This window comes from Gorilla gorilla, chromosome 10 (genome assembly GCF_029281585.2).
Source record: "Gorilla gorilla gorilla isolate KB3781 chromosome 10, NHGRI_mGorGor1-v2.1_pri, whole genome shotgun sequence".
Classification (NCBI taxonomy): domain Eukaryota; kingdom Metazoa; phylum Chordata; class Mammalia; order Primates; family Hominidae; genus Gorilla; species Gorilla gorilla.
This window is the reverse complement of record NC_073234.2, coordinates 31760470-31779478: the sequence shown is the minus strand read 5'-3', so window position 1 is coordinate 31779478 and position 19009 is coordinate 31760470. Positions and strand designations below refer to the sequence as shown.

At 38.2% G+C, this 19009-nt stretch overlaps 1 protein-coding gene across 3 annotated transcripts in view; it reads right to left on the bottom strand.

Moving 5' to 3' along the window:
• Positions 1-1737: 1737 nt before the first annotated feature.
• Positions 1738-19009, bottom strand: part of MGST1 (microsomal glutathione S-transferase 1) — a 115747-nt gene continuing 98475 nt past the window's right edge. The window contains exons 4-5 of one of the 3 annotated variants that reach the window (XM_063693833.1): positions 17755-17895; positions 1738-1755 (exon numbers count right to left, since the gene is read on the bottom strand). In XM_063693833.1, the coding sequence (XP_063549903.1) occupies positions 17799-17895 (97 nt within the window). In that variant the 3' untranslated portion in view covers positions 1738-1755; positions 17755-17798. Of the gene's footprint in view, positions 1756-8053; positions 9125-14159; positions 15448-17754; positions 17896-19009 lie in introns of those variants that run through there. The other 2 variants (XM_063693832.1, XM_004052830.5) reach the window with 2 other exon arrangements.

Genomic DNA, 19009 nt, shown 5'->3' with positions numbered 1-19009 from the left:
TTTCAAGATTCTCCTCCTCTCCAAAATAAAATTTGGGCACAATAAGAACTTTATACTGGGGAGGTGATCTTTAGTTCCAAATTATATTTCTTCCCTGGCTTCTGCTTCTCTGAGTTGCAAATAGTTTCTTCTGATCTGTCCTATCTAAATCCATTGTAGCAAGTCCACGGTGGGTGAAATCCATGGGCTGTTTTCTCAGTATATCTAGCACCTGATACTATTTCCCCTTTCCCACCTAACTCCTGTTCCTTCTTTGGCCTCTACCGTTACTCTACAACTCCACCTATAGTCTCTGCTGTAACCCCAGCTAGAGTTATCCCTCACTACAGGAATCCCTGTGATAGGCCTACTGCTTCGCAGCCATCAGCTGCCTTCTGCATCCCACAAGGAGCATGTCAGAACTCCAGGAAGCTGCGTACAAAAGTACGTCAAGAGATACTTAGGGGTTTTCTCTCTGGAACTCACCCCTGCAAACTACCTGACCAATATTACTATGCTTTTGGGCATCTCCTATTGCACTTAGGTGCCCCGTGACTGGGATTCTTCCCAGAGTTTGGTATAATAAGTGAGATATATTGGTTTTCTAGAGCAATTCATACCAAATTACCACAAACTTAGCGGCTTAAAACATAAATTTATTATCTCCCAGTTCAGGAGGTCAGAAACCTGAAATCAAGTTGTTGGCAGGGTTGGTTCTGTCTGGATTCTCCAGGGCGTCTGTTCCTTGCCTCTCTCCTACCTTCTGGTTGCTTGCAACCCTTGGCATTCCTTGGCTTGGGGCTGTGTAACCCCACTCTCTGCGTCTGTCCTCACGTGGACTTCTCTCTCTGTCTCTGCATCTGTTTCCCCTTCTCTTCTAATTATTTGCCATTTGATTTAGAGCCCCATCTAATCCAGAATAATCTCATCGAGATAACCTTAACTTAATTATGTCTGCCCAAACCCTTTTTTCCACAAAAGGTCACATTTATAGGTTCCAAGGATTAGAAGTTGGATACATTTTGGGGGGCAGGAGGGCACATTTAAATCAATTACATGGGGCATATCCTTCAATACGGTGCCTATCTTCTCACAAAGGCCAGAGATGGGTAAGTTCCCTCAGGGGACCCCAGCAGTATCCCAACCCAAGATCCATTCGCTCTGAACCCCCTCTTTTTGTACCAGAGGAATTTCTACTTTTTGTCCCTTTTCAATGAAGAATTCCCCCGTTGCACCTGTGTTAATTCCTATTTGTGGGCTTCTTGAATAGAAAATGCCTCCTCTCCTCTTCCCTTTGGTAATAAAGTCTCAGGGCACAGTGTTAATGAAAAAAATGCAACAAAAACCTGTATGGTTTAAGAAAGAGATTATACCATTTGTAATCATATTTTAAAATAATATCTGTATTCTACATGTGCAGACACACACAGAATAGTATATTATGATATTGTCCCCACATGGCAACATCTTAACACAAGCTTTAAGAAAGAAACTCAGGTCCGGGTATGGTGGCTCACGCCTGCAATCCCAGCACTTTGGGAGGCCAAGGCGAATGGATCACCTGAGGTCAGAAGTTTGAGACCAGCCTGACCAGCATTGAGAAACCCCATCTCTACTAAAAATACAAAATTAACCAGGCGTAGTGGCACATACCTGTAATCCCAGCTACTCAAGAGGCTGAGGCAGGAGAATCACTTGAATCTGGGAGGCAGAGGTTGCAGTGAGCTGAGATCATGCCATTGCACTCCATCCTGGACAACAAGAGCAAAACTCCATCTCAAAAAGAAAAAGAAAAAAGAAAGAAAAGAAAAGAAAAAGAAAAAACTCAGACTTGGAAAAATATATATAAATTTTTACCATGTATAAAAATGTAATCACATGGACCAACTGAAAACAACTCAGAAAAACAAAACTCAGACTTACATATAAAACCTTCCTCTGTGGAGTGCAAAATATTTTAAAAGTATTAGCTCAGAGAGAAGCCAAGATGGCTGAATAGGAACAGCTCCGGTCTACAGCTCCCAGCGTGAGCCAGGCAGAAGACGGGTGATTTCTGCATTTCCAACTGAGGTACCAGGTTCATCTCGCTGGGGAGTGCCAGACAGTAGGTGCAGGTCAGTGGGTGCAGCGCACCGTGCACGAGCCGAAGCAGGGCGAGGCATCACCTCACCCAGGAAGTGCAAGGGGTCAGGGAACTCCCTTTCCTAGTCAAAGAAAGGGGTGAGAGACGGCACCTGGAAAATCAGGTCTCTCCCACTCTAATACTGCGCTTTTCCAGTGGGCTTAAAACAAGGCACACCAGGAGATTATATCTCGCACCTGGCTCTGAGGGTCCTACGCCCACGGAGTCTCGCTCATTGCTAGCACAGCAGTCCGAGATCAAACTGCAAGGCAGCAGCGAGGCTGGGGGAGGGGCGCCCACCATTGCTGAGTTAGTTGTTTGATTAGGTAAACAAAGCGGCTGGGAAGCTCGAACTGGGTGGAGCCCACCACAGCTCAAGGAGGCCTACCTGCCTCTGTAGGCTCCACCTCTGGGGGCAGGGCACAGACAAACAAAAAGACCGCAGTAACCTCTGCAGACTTAAAAGTCCCTGTCTGAAAGCTTTGAAGAGAGTAGTGGTTCTCCCAGCACACAGCTTGAGATCTGAGAACGGGCAGACTGCCTCCTCAAGTGGGTCCCTGATCCCCGAGTAGCCTAACTGGGAGGCACCCCCCAGTAGGGGCAGACTGACACCTCACACGGCCGGGTACTCCTCTGAGACAAAACCTCCAGAGGAACCATCAGGCAGCAGCATTTGCGGTTCACCAATACACACTGTTCTACAGCCACTGCTGCTGATACCCAGGCAAACAGGGTCTGGAGTGGACCTCCAGTAAACTCCAACAGACCTGCAGCTGAGGGTTCTGTCTGTTAGAAGGAAAACTAACAAACAGAAAGGACATCCATACCAAAAACCCATCTGTATGTCACCATCATCAAAGACCAAAGGTAGATAAAACCACAAAGATGGGAAAAAAACAGAGCAGAAAAACTGGAAACTCTAAAAGTCAGAGTGCCTCTCCTCCTCAAAAGGAATGCAGCTCCTCCCCAGCAATGGAACAAAGCTGGACAGAGAACGACTTTGATGAGTTGAGAGAAGAAGGCTTCAGACGATCAAACTACTCCGAGCTACAGGAGGAACTTCGAACCAATGGCAAAGAAGTTAAAAGCTTTGAAAAAAAATTAGATGAATGGATAACTAGAATAACCAATGCAGAGAAGTCCTTAAAGGACCTGATGGAGCTGAAAACCAAGGCACGAGAGCTATGTGAAGAATGCAGAAGCCTCAGTAGCTGATGCGATCAACTGGAAGAAAGGGTATCAGTGATGGAAGATGAAATGAATGAAACGAAGCGAGAAGAGAAGTTTAAAGAAAAAAGAATAAAAAGAAATGAGCAAAGCCTCCAAGAAATATGGGACTACGTGAAAAGACCAAATCTACACCTGATTGGTGTACCTGAAAGTGATGGGGAGAATGGAACCAAGGTGGAAAACACTCTGCAGGATATTATCCAGGAGAACTTCCCCAATCTAGCAAGGCAGGCCAACATTCAAATTCAGGAAATACAGAGAATGCCACAAAGATACTCCTCGAGAAGAGCAACCCCAAGACACATAATTGTGAGATTCACCAAAGTTGAAATGAAGGAAAAAATGTTAAGAGCAGCCAGAGAGAAAGGTCGGGTTACCCACAAAGGGAAGCCCATCAGACTAATAGCTGATCTCTCAGCAGAAACTCTACAAGCCAGAAGAGAGTGGGGACCAATATTCAACGTTCTTAAAGAAAAGAATTTTCAACCCAGAATTTCATATCCAGCCAAACTAGGCTTCATAAGTGAAAGAGAAATAAAATACTTTACAGACAAGCAAATGCTGAGATTTTGTCACCACCAGGCCTGCCCTAAAAGAGCTCCTGAAGGAAGCACTAAACATGGAAAGGAACAACCGGTACCAGCCACTGCAAAAACATGCCAAATTGTAAAGACCGTCAATGCTAGGAAGAAACTGCATCAACTAACGAGCAAAATAACCAGCTAACATCATAATGACAGGAAAAAATTCACACATAACAATATTAACTTTAAATGTAAATGGGCTAAATGCTCCAATTAAAAGACACAGACTGGCAAATTGGATAGAGTCAAGACACATCAGTGTGCTGTATTCAGGTGCATCTCACATGCAGAGACACACATAGGCTCAAAATAAAGGGATGGAGGAAGAGGTACCAAGCAAATGGAAAAGAAAAAAGGCAGGGATTGCAATCCTAGTCTCAGATAAAACAGACTTTAAACCAACAAAGATCAAAAGAGACAAAGAAGGCCATTACATAATGGTAAAGGGATCAATTCAACAAGAAGAGCTAACTATCCTAAATATATATGCACCCAATACAGGAGCACCCAGATTCATAAAGCAAGTCGTTAGTGACCTACAAAGAGACTTAGACTCCCACACAATAATAATGGGAGACTTTAACACCCCACTGTCAACATTAGACAGATCAACGAGACAGAAGGTTAACAAGGATACCCAGGAATTGAACTCAGCTCTGCACCAAGCAGACCTAATAGACATCTACAGAACTCTCCACCCCAAATCAACAGAATATACATTCTTTTCAGCACCACACCACACCTACTCCAAAATCGACCACATAGTTGGAAGTAAAGCACCCCTCAGCAAATGTAAAAGAACAGAAATTATAACAAACTGTCTCTCAGACCACAGTGCAATCAAACTAAAACTCAGGATTTAAAAAACTCAGTCAAAACCGCTCAACTACATGGAAACTGAACAACCTGCTCCTGAATGACTACTGGGTAAATAATGAAATGAAGGCAGAAATAAAGATGTCCTTTGAAACCAACGAGAACAAAGACACAACATACCAGAATCTCTGGGACACATTCAAAGCAGTGTGTAGAGGGAAATTTATAGCACTAAATGCCCACAAGAGAAAGCAGGAAAGACCTAAAATTGACACCCTAACATCACAATTAAAAGAACTAGAAAAGCAAGAGCAAACACATTCAAAAGCTAGCAGAAGGCAAGAAATAACTAAGATCAGAGCAGAACTGAAGGAAATAGAGACACAAAAAACCCTTCAAAAAATTAATGAATCCAGGAGCTGGTTTTTTGAAAAGATCAACAAAATTGATAGACCACTAGCAAGACTAATAAAGAAGAAAAAAGAATCAAATAGATGCAATAAAAAATGATAAAGAGGATATCACCACCGATCCCACAGAAATACAAACTACCATCAGAGAATACTATAAACACCTCTACGCAAATAAACTAGACAATCTAGAAGAAATGGATAAATTCCTCGACACATACATCCTCCCAAGACTAAACCAGGAAGAAGTTGAATCTCTGAATAGACCAATAACAGGCTCTGAAATTGAGGCAATAATCAATAGCTTACCAACCAAAAACAGTCCAGGACCAGATGGATTCGCAGCCGAATTCTACCAGAGGTACAAAGAGGAGCTGGTACCATTCCTTCTGAAACTATTCCAATCAATAGCAAAAGAGGGAATCCTCCCTAACTCATTTTATGAGGCCAGCATCATCCTGATACCAAAGCCAGGCAGAGACACAAACAAAAAAAGAGAATTTTAGACCAGTATCCTTGGTGAACATTGATGCAAAAATCCTCAATAAAATACTGGCAAAACGAATCCAGCAGCACATCAAAAACTTATCCACCATGATCAAGTGGGCTTCATCCCTGGGATGCAAGGCTGGTTCAATATATGCAAATCAATAAATGTAATCCAGCATATAAACAGAACCAAAGACAAAAACCACATGATTATCTCAATAGATGTAGAAAAGGCCTTTGACAAAATTCAACAACGCTTCATGCTAAAAACTCTCAATAAATTAGGTATTGATGGGATGTATCTCAAAATAATAAGAGCTATCTATGACAAACCCACAGCCAATATCATACTGAATGGACAAAAACTGGAAGCATTCCCTTTGAAAACTGGCACAAGACAAGGATGACTTCTCTCACCACTCCTATTCAACATAGTGTTGGAAGTTCTGGTCAGGGCAATTAGGCAGGAAAAGGAAATAAAGGGTATTCAATTAGGAAAAGAGGAAGTCAAATTGTCCCTGTTTGCAGATGACATGATTGTATATCTAGAAAACCCCATTGTCTCAGCCCAAAATCTCCTTAAGCTGATAAGCAACTTCAGCAAAGTCTCAGGATACAAAATCAATGTGCAAAAATCACAAGCATTCTTATACACCAACAACAGACAGAGAGCCAAATCATGAGTGAACTCCCATTCACAATTGCTTCAAAGAGAATAAAACACCTACGAATCCAACTTACAAGGGATGTGAAGGACCTCTTCAAGGAGAACTACAAACCACTGCTCAATGAAATAAAAGAGGAGACAAACAAATGGAAGAACATTCCATGATCATGGGTAGGAAGAATCAATATCGTGAAAATGGCCATATTGTCCAAGGTAATTTATAGATTCAATGCCATCCCCATCAAGCTACCAATGACTTTCTTCACAGAATTGGAAAAAACTACTTGAAAGTTCATATGGAACCAAAAAAGAGCCCGCATTGCCAAGTCAATCCTAAGCCAAAAGAACAAAGCTGGAGGCATCACGCTACCTGACTTCAAACTATACTACAAGGCTACAGTAACCAAAACAGCATGGTACTGGTACCAAAACAGAAATATAGACCAATGGAACAGAACAGAGCCCTCAGAAATAATGCCGCTTATCTACAACTATCTGATCTTTGACAAACCTGACAAAAACAAGAAATTGGGAAAGGATTCCCTGTTTAACAAATGGTGCTGGGAAAACTGGCTAGCCATATGTAGAAAGTTGAAACTGGATCCCTTCCTTACACCTTATACAAAAATTAATTCAAGACGGATTAAAGACTTACATGTTAGACCTAAAACCATAAAAACCCTAGAAGAAAACCTAGGCAATACCATTCAGGACATAGGCATGGGCAAGGACTTCATGTCTAAAACACAAAAAGCAATGGCAACAAAAGCCAAAATTGACAAATGGGATCTAATTAAACGAAAGAGCTTCTGCACAGCAAAAGAAAATACCATCAGAGTGAACAGGCAACCTAGAGAATGGGAGAAAATTTTTGCAATCTACTCATCTGACAAAGGGCTAATATCCAGAATCTACAATGAACTCAAACAAATTTACAAGAAAAAATCAAACAACCCCATCAAAAAGTGGGCAACGGATATGAACAGACACTTCTCAAAAGAAGACATTTATGCAGCCAAAAAACACATGAAAAAATGCTCATCATCACTGACCATCAGATAAATGCAAATCAAAACCACAATGAGATACCATCTCACACCAGTTAGAATGGCGATCATTAAAAAGTCAGGAAACAACAGGTGCTGGAGAGGATGTAGAGAAATAGAAATGCTTTTACACTGTTAGTGGGACTGTAAACTAGTTCAACCACTGTGGAAGTTGGTGTGGCGATTCCTCAGGGATCTAGAACTAGAAATGCCATTTGACCCAGCCATCCCATTACTGGGTATATACCCAAAGGATTATAAATCATGCTGCTATAAAGACACATGCACACGTATGTATATAGCAGCACTATTCACAATAGCAAAGACTTGGAACCAACCTAAATGTCCAACAACAATAGACTGGATTAAGAAAATGTGGCACATATACACCGTGGAATACTATGCAGCCATAAAAAATGATGAGTTCATGTCCTTTGTAGGGACATGGATGAAACTGGAAACCATCATTCTCAGCAAACTATCGCAAGGACAAAAAACGAAACACCATATGTTCTCACTCATAGGTGGGAATTGAACAAGGAGAACACATGGACACAGGAAGGGGAACATCACACACCGGGGACTGTTGCGGGGTGGGGGGGGGGGGGGGGGAGGGATAGCACTAGGAGATATACCTAGTGCTAAATGACGAGTTAATGGGTGCAGCACACCAACATGGCACATGTATACATATGTAACAAACCTGCACGTTGTGCACATGTACCCTAAAACTTTAATAATAATAAAATAAACACACACACACACACACACAAAACTGGAGTATTTGAAAAGTGCAATCAACTGAAGCACATCATTAAAAAAAAAGTATTAGCTCAACAGTCAGCATCTAATTCATGTAAGTTTTGATAAGCTATATTTAGGTCTTGGAGGAATTTGCTCAACTTTACACTCTATGCTTTAACCTTTAATTTTAGAACATTTCAAACATAAATAAAAGGAATGAGAACAGTATAGTAATTATCCACGTACCTATTGCGCAGTGTCAGCAATTAACAATTCATGCTAACCTTACTTTATTCTGATGATACTGATATATATAATATCATCTAATATACAGATGATATTATATCATCTGTATTTCAGAGGTATTTCTTTAAAAACAGGCTCTTTTTTACATACTCAATGCCATTATCATATCTGAAAATATTTAACATATTTCATTAATATTAAATATTCTATCATTGTTCACATTTCCCCAATTGTTTACCACTTTCTACTTTGGTTTTTAAATTAGAATTCAAATCACATCCATACATTGCAACTGAATGCTGACAAATCGCTCAAGTTTCTTTTAATCTCTAGGTTCTCTCTATGTCTCTGTTCTCTTGGTCAGTCAATCTCTACCTGCAAGCTTTTGCGGAAGAAATGGGTTTCTGGTCCTGGAGCATTTTTCTCTGTCTGAATTTTTCTGACTTCATCATGGTCTATTTTAATCCTTTGCATTTTCTTTAAATTTGTATTCAAAACTAGAGATTCATGGAGATTTTTGTCAGTGTTTTTGTCCACACAGTTTCATAGATGGTATTGGGTACTTCCCGCAGTAATAACTAATTTCCGATTGTCTTTTTGTGTTGTTAGCGGCCGTGGATAATCTTTGCTTGAATCCATTAACTCATTAGATGTTGAAAAGATAAATTGTTTCTTCAATTATTCACTGGTTTGCTTCTACAAGGAAACATTTCTTCTTCATCAGCAATTGGTTATGCCGAGTTAAAGTTTATGTAGAAGAGGCAAGATAAATGCTCAGGGTTTGTTTGATTCTAAACAATTAAAAAAAATAAGATTCTTAATATCCTTCAAAGACTATATACACACACGTGAACACATAAAATACATTTATATATATGTATAAAATCTGTGTGTGTACATATAGGTGTGTGGGTGTTGTGTGTGTATATATCTTATGAGCTCATAGATTTAAACATCTTTCACATCTTGAAATTTATTGGCATGGGAGCGTATTCATTTGGTCTAGAGTCCTTTTGACACAATGCTAGTTGTATTGAATAGCATCATTATTTTCTAATATGGTAAGTCATATTCCAGGTTCATCTCACATTGCTTGCATCTGCTTGCTAATTCCCTTCAGTAGACGTAGATAAAAATAATTATCTTTCTTTTGTTTTAGATAAAACACATCATCAGTTAAAACTAATACTTCCAATTCAAATTCAGTAGTACAGAGTTTCTACTTATTTGATTTTGTATGTGTATCTTCTTTCTGCCATGTCCCAAATCCTAGTTTTCAGTGATGCTGATATAATTACTCATTTGTTTCATGCCACACTATGCAGATTACAGTCTCAGAATAGTATCAACACTACTACCAATAATAATACTATTACTGAAAAGATTGTTTTCATATTCTGTTGTCCTACCATTTATGTTTAATCAAATTGTTACATTTTAAGACCACTTTGGATAGTTCCTTTGTGGAAGGTTATGCCATCAATAGGATACGCATTGAGGTTTCTTTGTTTCTTTTTACTTTCAATGTTTAGGAACTGCTCTTTGTGTTTAATTAATTTAATCATTATGTAAAATATTTATGTTTTCAAAGTCACATCTTTAAAACAAGATACTTTTAAAAATAGTTTCTATCTCTTTTCATTTTATTCTATTGCCTCCTTCCCTCTATAGTTAACTATTTTTTCCAAACTTTATGGTTTGTCTATTCATTGATTTTAAAATATAAGAACAGTCAGGGTGCAGTGGCTCACTCCTTCAATCCCGACACTTTGGGAGGCCAAGGCAGGAGGAACACTTGAAGCCAAGATTTTGAGACCAGCCTGGGTAACATAGCAAGACCCTATCTCTACAAAAAATTTAAAAATTATCCAGGCATGGTGGTGCATGCCTGTTGTCTAAGCTACTCAAGAGGCTGCAGAGGGAGGATCGCTTGAGCCCAGGAGTTTGAGGTTACAGTGAGCTGTGATTGTCCCACTGCACTTCAGCATGGGCAACAGAGTGAGACTTGTCTCTAAAACAAACCAATACTAAATTAAATAAAACATAAGCAGAAATACACACTCACACACATACAAGAGTATATATATATCCTGAAGTTTATTCCACAGTAACCATAGTAACATATAGAGATTTTTCTAATTCTTTTTACAGCTGCATAATAAACTATTGTGTTAATCTTCATAGTTTATTTAACCATTCTCTGTTAGTGAATATTTGAATTATTTGCAATCGCTTGCTATTAAAAATGGTGCTTCAATAAATAACCTGGTTTTCAAGTACTTTCATACATTTATCTAGTGTAACTTTGGGGTAGGTTCCTAAAAATAGTAATCTATGACATTTTTCTTCTTCATATTTTAAAATATAGTTTAAAATGCTCATCAGTATCCTAAACATAATGGCTATTGTTTTTGTTTTGGATAAAGGGATTTGGGGTGATTTTTGGATTTGGGTGGGTTTAAATTTTGTTTGTGTGGCAGAGCAATGAGACACTGTGATGGTCCTGGTGGAACAATATGCTATCTCTCCATAAAACAGTAATAAATTTAAATCCATCAAAGAAACTAGGAGCAATTTTAAAAGCAATAACCATGACTATATTATATGTGTGCAATATAAAATCACCACCGTGAGCATAAATGTCCCAGGAAAAAACAAAGATGTTAAATTAGACATCATCAGCTGTTTCTGAGTTTTCCATTTAGTTTCATTTGGCCATAGCATATTCTGCTCCCTGTTAATGTAAACTACTTGGCATTGGCTATGAAGTGATTAAACATTAATGGTTTTAGCTACCGTTTCTGAGAAGTGAGTGATTTAATGGTGTTACACTGGATGTATCATGATTTCTGCATATCTACTCCAAACAAAAATACACTTTTCCAACCAAAGGGACTTTAAAACCTCAATTTCCATCACAGTAATGTCAAGAGAACTGATCTCATGGAAAAAAATTCAGCTACTAGGGAAAGCACATACAAGCTCAAAACATGCTGATAAGAAGCTATGTTTTCATAGAAGACAATTAACAATATTTCAGTCCTTTAACAACTGAGAAGATTCTTGAAAAATTACTGAGTATCCCACATATACCATGCCATATAGAGTGTAATAATTGTAATAATTTGAAACAAAAATGGATAATTTGGGGCAAATATAAGAGGACCAATGTTGAAATAAAGTGGTGTTCTTAGTCACTTTGATTAAATTCTGGCACCAGTTAGTCAGTGAAAAATAATGAGAGAAATTTCAGTATCCATTTATATGCTTTTTATTCAATTGTATAGATCAGAAGTTGACAAACTTTGTAAAAGGCCAGAGTAAATACTTTATTTTATTTTTCTTTTTAAAAATTTTTGTTTATTTTTATTCTTATGGATACGGATACATAACAGTTATCATATGGGATACATATAATATTTTGATACAATCATATTATAATCTAATCAAGTTAATTGGGGTATTCATCACCTCAAGTATTTATCATTCCTTTGTGTTAGGAACACTCCAATTGCATTCTTCTAGTTATTTTGAAATATACAATAAATTACTATTAACTATAGTCACCTTATTGTGCTGCCAAACACTAGATCGATTCCTTCCATCCAACTATATTTTCAAACTCATTCCTCGACCCCTCTTTATCCCCCACATCCCTACTATCCTTCCCAACCTCTCTAGTAACCACCATTTTACTCCCTATCTCCATGAGGTTATTTTTTTAAGCTCCCACATATGAGTGAGAACATGAGATATTTGTCTTTCTGTGCTTGGATTATTTCACTAACATAAAATCCTCCAGTTCTATCCATGTTGTTTCAAATGACAGAATTTTTTTTATGGCCAAATAATATTTTGTTTTGTATAATATAATATTCCATTATGTAACACATAGTAGGTATAATATATGATAATATATTATATAATATATAATATGTAATATATAATATACTATATATGTAATATATAATATAAATATGTAATATATACTACATAATATGTAATATATAATATAATACATAATATATGTAACATGTAATATATAATGGAATATTATATTATACACACACACATCCCATCTTCTTTATCCATCCACCTGTTGATGGGCACTTAGGCTGATCTTGGCTATTGGTAATAGTGCTGTAATACACGTGAGAGTACAGATATCTCTTTAATATACTGATTTACGTTCTTTTGAATATACACCCGGCAGTGAGATTGCTGAATCATATGGTAATTCTATTTTTAATTCTTTGAGAAATCTTCATACTGTTTTCCACAAGTGGCTGCACTAATTTACATCCCCACCAACAGTGTAAGTGGGCTCCCCTCTTGCCACATTCTCACTAGAATCTGTTATTCTCTGTCTTGGGTAAAAGCCATTTTCACTGGAGTGAGATGATACCTCATTGTGGTTTTGATTTGTATTTTCCTGATGATTAGTGCTGTTGTGTGTTTTTTCATATACTAGTTGGCCATTTGTATGTATTCTTTTGAGAACGTCTATTCAGATCTTTTACCCATTTTTAAGTGGATTACTTGACTTTTGGCTACTGAGTTATTTGAGCTTCTTATATGTTCTTGTTATTAATCTCTTATCATATGGATATTTGCAAATATTTTCTCTCCCATTTTGTAGGTTGTCTCTTTGCTGATTGTTTCCTCGGCTGTGGAGAAGCTTTTTAACTTGATGTGATACCATTTGTCCATTTCTGCTTTGGTCGCCTGTGTTTTTGAGGCTTTAGTCAAGAAATCTTTGCCAGACCAAAATCCTGGAGTGTTTCCTTAATGTTTTCTTCTTATAATTTCACAGTCTCAGGTCTTAGATTTAAGCTTTTAATCCATTTTGGTTTGATTTTTGTATATGGCAAGAGATAGAGGTCTAGTTTCCTTTTTCTGCATGTGGAGATCCAATTTTCCCAGTAGCATTTATTGAAGAGACTGTTCTTTCCCTAATGCATGTTCTTGGTACCTTTGTTAAAAACGAGTTGACTAAATTCATGGATTTATTTCTGGGTTCTCTATTCTGTCCCATTGATCTATGTGTCTGTTTTTATGCCAGAGTAAATATTTTAGACTTTGTGAGCTAAGAGGCAAAATCAAGTATCTTACATAGGTACTTATAAAACAGGAAGGAAAACAAATTTGCATATTTTTAAACTGATGATCTTCAAAAGATAACAATAATGATGAAGTACCTTTTTTTGTAACAAAGATCTACTAATGAGAAGAATGGAATTTTTATTCAGGGGATTAACATTTTGCTTAATTGGAGTTCAAGGTTAGTGTTTCTAGTCATCAAATTGATTGCAAATGTTCATTAGTAAAAACCATTGATCATTGTTAGCTTGTGGGCCATACAAAAAGAGGTGGCAGGTCAGATTTGGCCCACAGACCATAGTTGACTGACTTCTGGTATAATATGAGTTCAGTCGTTTCACCATCTTTCTTTCTTTACAAGCCCTAAGTTAAAGAATTTCCTTTGGAATGCAAACTTTTTCTGTGGTCCTTGTTGTATACCAAGCATCTAGAATAGTGCTGGGCACATATGAGTCCTTCAATAAATATTTCTTTATGAAGAAATGAATAAACATTTTTCTTTTATTTTATGTGTACACATTTGGACTAGGTAGAACCTAACTAATTTATAGAGTCAATATTCTGGGAACCCAGAATAACGATTAGACCAAGGAACCCTGTTTCATTTACTTCCAAGCATTCTATTTGTACCACCATCAACCACTAGCACAAATTACTGGTCTATTCAAGTGATAGTATGTTCAATGTCTGAAGAAGAATTAATAGAAGAAAATTATTAAATGGAGGTAATTCAATGCATTTATTGAATTTTTCTGAAAAGTAACAATCATTTCGTTTTGGTGACATCACATTGGTGATTCAGAGAAAATTAAAGATTATTATTCTGAGACATTGAACCCACAAAATGCTATTTAACTCAAATTGAGCTTGACCTCATTAATAGAGGCTATAAGCTTTCTACTATAATTATTTCCACATCTTGATATTCATATTTTATCACTGGAGAAAGAGTAGGCCAACACCTGCCTCCAGAGTAAATAGAATTTTTAGAGTCACAGAATATTTCAAAAATTGTTCTAGTTCAATGTATTCATTTTAAATGTGAAGAAATGAATAGAGCATAAGTAGGTGACTTGCCTGGGTTTCTCATGTGTGTCAGTGGCAAAACTATTATTAGAATCAATTCTAGGATCCAGCCTCTAACAGTATTGTCATGAAAGATGAGTTGCAAAGAAAATTATATTCCTTTCACTATCAAGTTATAAATTGGGTAGCTCAAACAAGAACTTAGCACAGCTTTATTTTAATGATTAATATACAACCCATAGAAGATAATACACAATTATTTCAGCAAACACTAACACAAAAATTTTACATTTGGGCCAGCAATATTCTCTGGTCTACATTTAATATGTGAATACTCAGAAACTGATTAAATTTGATGAAACACTTGGTTGGGAGCAGGGTGCATATTATAATTTCAAGAGAACAGACTGGGCACAGTTTGGGAACCAACTTGGTTATAGAGGCGATAAGGCTGTCCAAATATTTGTTCCTTGTCCCATCTGTCTTCCTAAGGCAGCACATTGCAAATGAGAGGGAGAAGGCCAAGTTCACAAACCCTGTATTGTGTTTTTTACTTAGTTTGTAACTATTGCTCTCATACTGAGCATATCACAGATTACCACTAATCTGATAAAATTATGACACATTCGAATAAATGCTGTTTTAACTGCATAATGTCATAAAGTTTATAAAATGCTTTTACATGTGTCTGAATTGAAACTCATACTAGCATAACAAAGCGGACAAGTGCAATAGATTGATTGTATAAGTGGCCTAAATCTTCATCCCTCTGTGCATCCGTGCCCCTGTGCCATGTGACTTTGCAGTTCATCTCCCTGAGGGGGTTGAGTCCATTTCCCAGCACTTTAATTCTGAGGCCAGCCCTGTGACTTTCTCTGGCCAAGGGCATGTTGGTGGATGTAATGATTGCAGACTCTTGAAAGGAGATTTATACAGTTCCATTTCCTGTCTTGCTCCTATGCTGTGATAGCACAGTCCGGCTAACCTACTGGAGCAAGAATCAGAAAACTTTCTGTAAAACACCAGAGAGTAAATATTTTTGGTTTTGTGAGCCGTGTGGTCTCCACTGCAACAATTCAACTACACCACTCTGCCATTGTGACACAAAAGCAGTTGCAGGAAATATAAAAATAAGTAAGTACTGCTGTGTTCCAATAAAACATTATTTATAAAAACAGCCCATGGGCTGGATTTGGCCCACAGTCCATAGTCTGCTGAGCACTGTACTAGAGGATAAGACACATGGGATAGAGTTGAGTTGCCCAAGTAACCCTAGTTGAGATCTTTCTGAATCAGCCAAGTTTCAGCCAATTTCCAGATTCCTTAGAGAACCCAGACACATATTCAGCAGGACCGCCTGGCTAACCTGTAACTTACAGCGAACACATGAGCAAACCCAGTCAGGATCAGCTCAACCCTGCAGAATCATTAGCAAAGCCACTGAGTCATAGGATGACTTATCATGCAGAATTATTGTGGCTATTAATACAGTAGGTAAAGTATTAATTTTGCCACTTTAGAATTAAGGATGGGGCATAAAGCCTCAGTCATTATCTCAGGCAGCCAGAAAGCCTCGAGACTCAAGACACAGATATAGGTGTTTTCCAAATCCAGTATCTATTCACTACACGATACTGCTTCAGTCCTTCACTATTCTCTTTATTTTGGGTGGTTTTGCTTCTATAAAGATATAGGTATAGATACGAATGACTTAGGCTAAAAGACTAAGAACTTTAGGCAACCTCTAACTCTCCACTGACGTCCCTCTTAGTTTTGGGTCATTAAAAATTATGTCTGGCTTAAAGTTTGGATTATTTGGATTATTTTCGTGAAGTTACTAATACAGATCTCTTCGTGGTATATCAGAGTCTATATTGTCCTGGTTCATGTTTTCCTAAACTTCAGTAAAAGGCAATAACTTAAATGGTCTACTCTTGCACACAGCTCCTATCTCTCCATTTTACGGCTCACATTTTATGCAGGGCTGTCAGGGCTTTCTGAATTCAATGTGACTTAGGGCCTGCGCTTGCTGACTGAGGAGGCTCATAGGTCCTATAGCTCATCCACAATCTTGTACATGAGCTGTCAAGTATGAGAGATTGGTGCCAAATTCAACCCAACACGGCCCCTTCCCAGTAGTCTGCCTTTGACAACTCCTCCTTGTCAAATCCAACAGTTTACATAGAATATATAGTGAATAAAGCACCCTGAAAGGTATGAATGTAGAGGTGCCGCTTTGGCTGATGGCAGGAACACCTACCAGCTTCCCACAGGGCTGACATTTCAGGCTGGCAGGGAGGAGATGATCATAGGATTTTTGTGCTGCTGTTTCTAAATGGATTGTAAAGACTCCCAAGGCAAATTGCCTCACTTCTCACCATCTGCCTCCGTGAAGAATCAGTGTGATGCAACTATGCAACTCAGAAAACTTTGTTTTTGGTTTCTTTATTTATAAAGTAGAGCTCTCAGGTGAATGGTTTATAGAACCCATCAGGATTCCCTAGGACTGGGCCTTACTGCATTAAAATTTAACACTTTGGTTGTCCGAAACTCCATGCCCTTCTCTTCATTGCCTAGCAAAATTTCTGGTCTTAGAATCATTGAGTGTTAGATCGGGAAGGTGGCAGTCAGCAGTGCTTAGGGATTTTGAGAGGTCTCTCTAATAACTAGGGATCAGAGATTGTACAATTACCTTTTGATCATTAACCTCCTAGCTAAACTCAGCAGAGACATGCCAAGTCACTTCCTGATTGGTTAGATCCAAGAAGTAGCCTCTTTGTGTTTTAATGTAGTGAAAGGGAGAATGTATCAGTCAGAAGAATGATTGGATAGCCCAAGAAACAGGAAAAAAAAATACAAAGATAAGCATTGACTATACCTATCCAAGCACCCACAGTGGTGAGGGTCCTGTGTCATCAGACTTGGCCTTGCCAGTCCCAATTGCAGAGTCATTCCAAGTGTAAAGGTGAATTGAATGTGGGGTGCTGTGGCCAATAGACTGTGAGGTTTTTAGTTTCACTGAAGAGAGATCATCTCCATCTTGAAGTGAATGATGGATGTGTCAGATTATCTTAGTCTTATGCCATTTAATATTTGATTCCTCTAACTCTGTTTGGTTTAAACCCACTCTCACCAAACATGCTGTTTGGCCACACAAGCCAACATACAGCAATGTGCAGAACACTGGGACATTGAGTGACTCTGGGATCTTTAGCAGTGATCCCGCAGAGAGAACCAACAGCAGCCTAAGAGAGGCTTCCAGGGCAGCTTGACCAAAGCAGGAGAATGGACTAACCTTTGGGATTCGGACGACCAGGCCATGAGACAGTTACAAGTCTGTTACCATGCATTTCCTGCCATTCTCATTTCCACTCCAGTCTCATTTACATGTAGGTTCTTCTGAATCTGCCTTTCTGGGCCTAAGATCTCCTGTGCCCTGAAAGAATCATTTTTTCAGTCTTCAAAATAGAAAAACTCATCTATTTGACATTAATTCAACAAGGATCTCTCAGCCTTGTTTAAACCACAGAGGCTTTCAGTGTACATAAAAATCTCATGACTTACCCGCATCCATCAACATGCCCAAGATGGAGAAAGAGTAGACCAACAACTGCCTCCAGAGTAAATAGAATTTTTAGAGTCACAGAATATTTCAAAAATTGTTCTAATTCAATGTATTCATTTCCATCTTACAGATGTCCCACCTATTAAGAAGATTCTACATCATGTAGTATTATATAAAAATATAAACTTTTGTCCAATATAATACAGATTCAATATCTATATAAATGTACGTTTGCCCTTGCTACAGTAATTCTGATAAAATCTACCCCTCTCCAATTTCATTTGAGAGTCGCTGAACCCTGCCCCCAAAACTCCCGTCATTGCCCTAGATGATGACTCTATAATAGATACAGATAAATATCTTCCAGTTTCAGTGGACCTTGAACTGCTTGTGATGGAGTTGCCTTAGGACAGGTGAGGACAGAACGAGGCCTGAATGAAGGGAGATGGTGGTGTTTGAAAAAGTAACAATGTTATCTAATTACTGAACATCCATAATGGTTAGAACTGATGATGGTAGTGTGTGTGTGTGTGTGTGTGTGTGTGTGTGTACACAGATATGCATGCAGATACAAAGATAACCACAATCTTTGTTTTCAAATTAAGTAGCAGAAACATGAAAACAAACCCATCCTAATCCTCATAAGTAATAGTGTTAACGCAAGCTGCACCATTCCACCTGAGTCCTATCACAAGTTAAAGTCACTTAGCACACATACTTCACTCTAGAGCCAATTCTGTCTTGTAGTCAGGTGGGGAATCCTTGTTGCAGGAGAGACTAGACCAGTAAATAGCTTTCCCCTTCATCCACCTTCCTTCATAAAAGCAGTTTCACTAATAAATCCCCCTGTATCTAAAGCTTCTCTTGGGAGTAGAAGTATAGTTAGAAACTATTCTAAATTGTTTTTACAACTTATACTTAAATTTAGAAACTGAACTGGGTAATCCCTAGACTTTTTCATTTTTCCTTACGTGTGTTCTGCTCA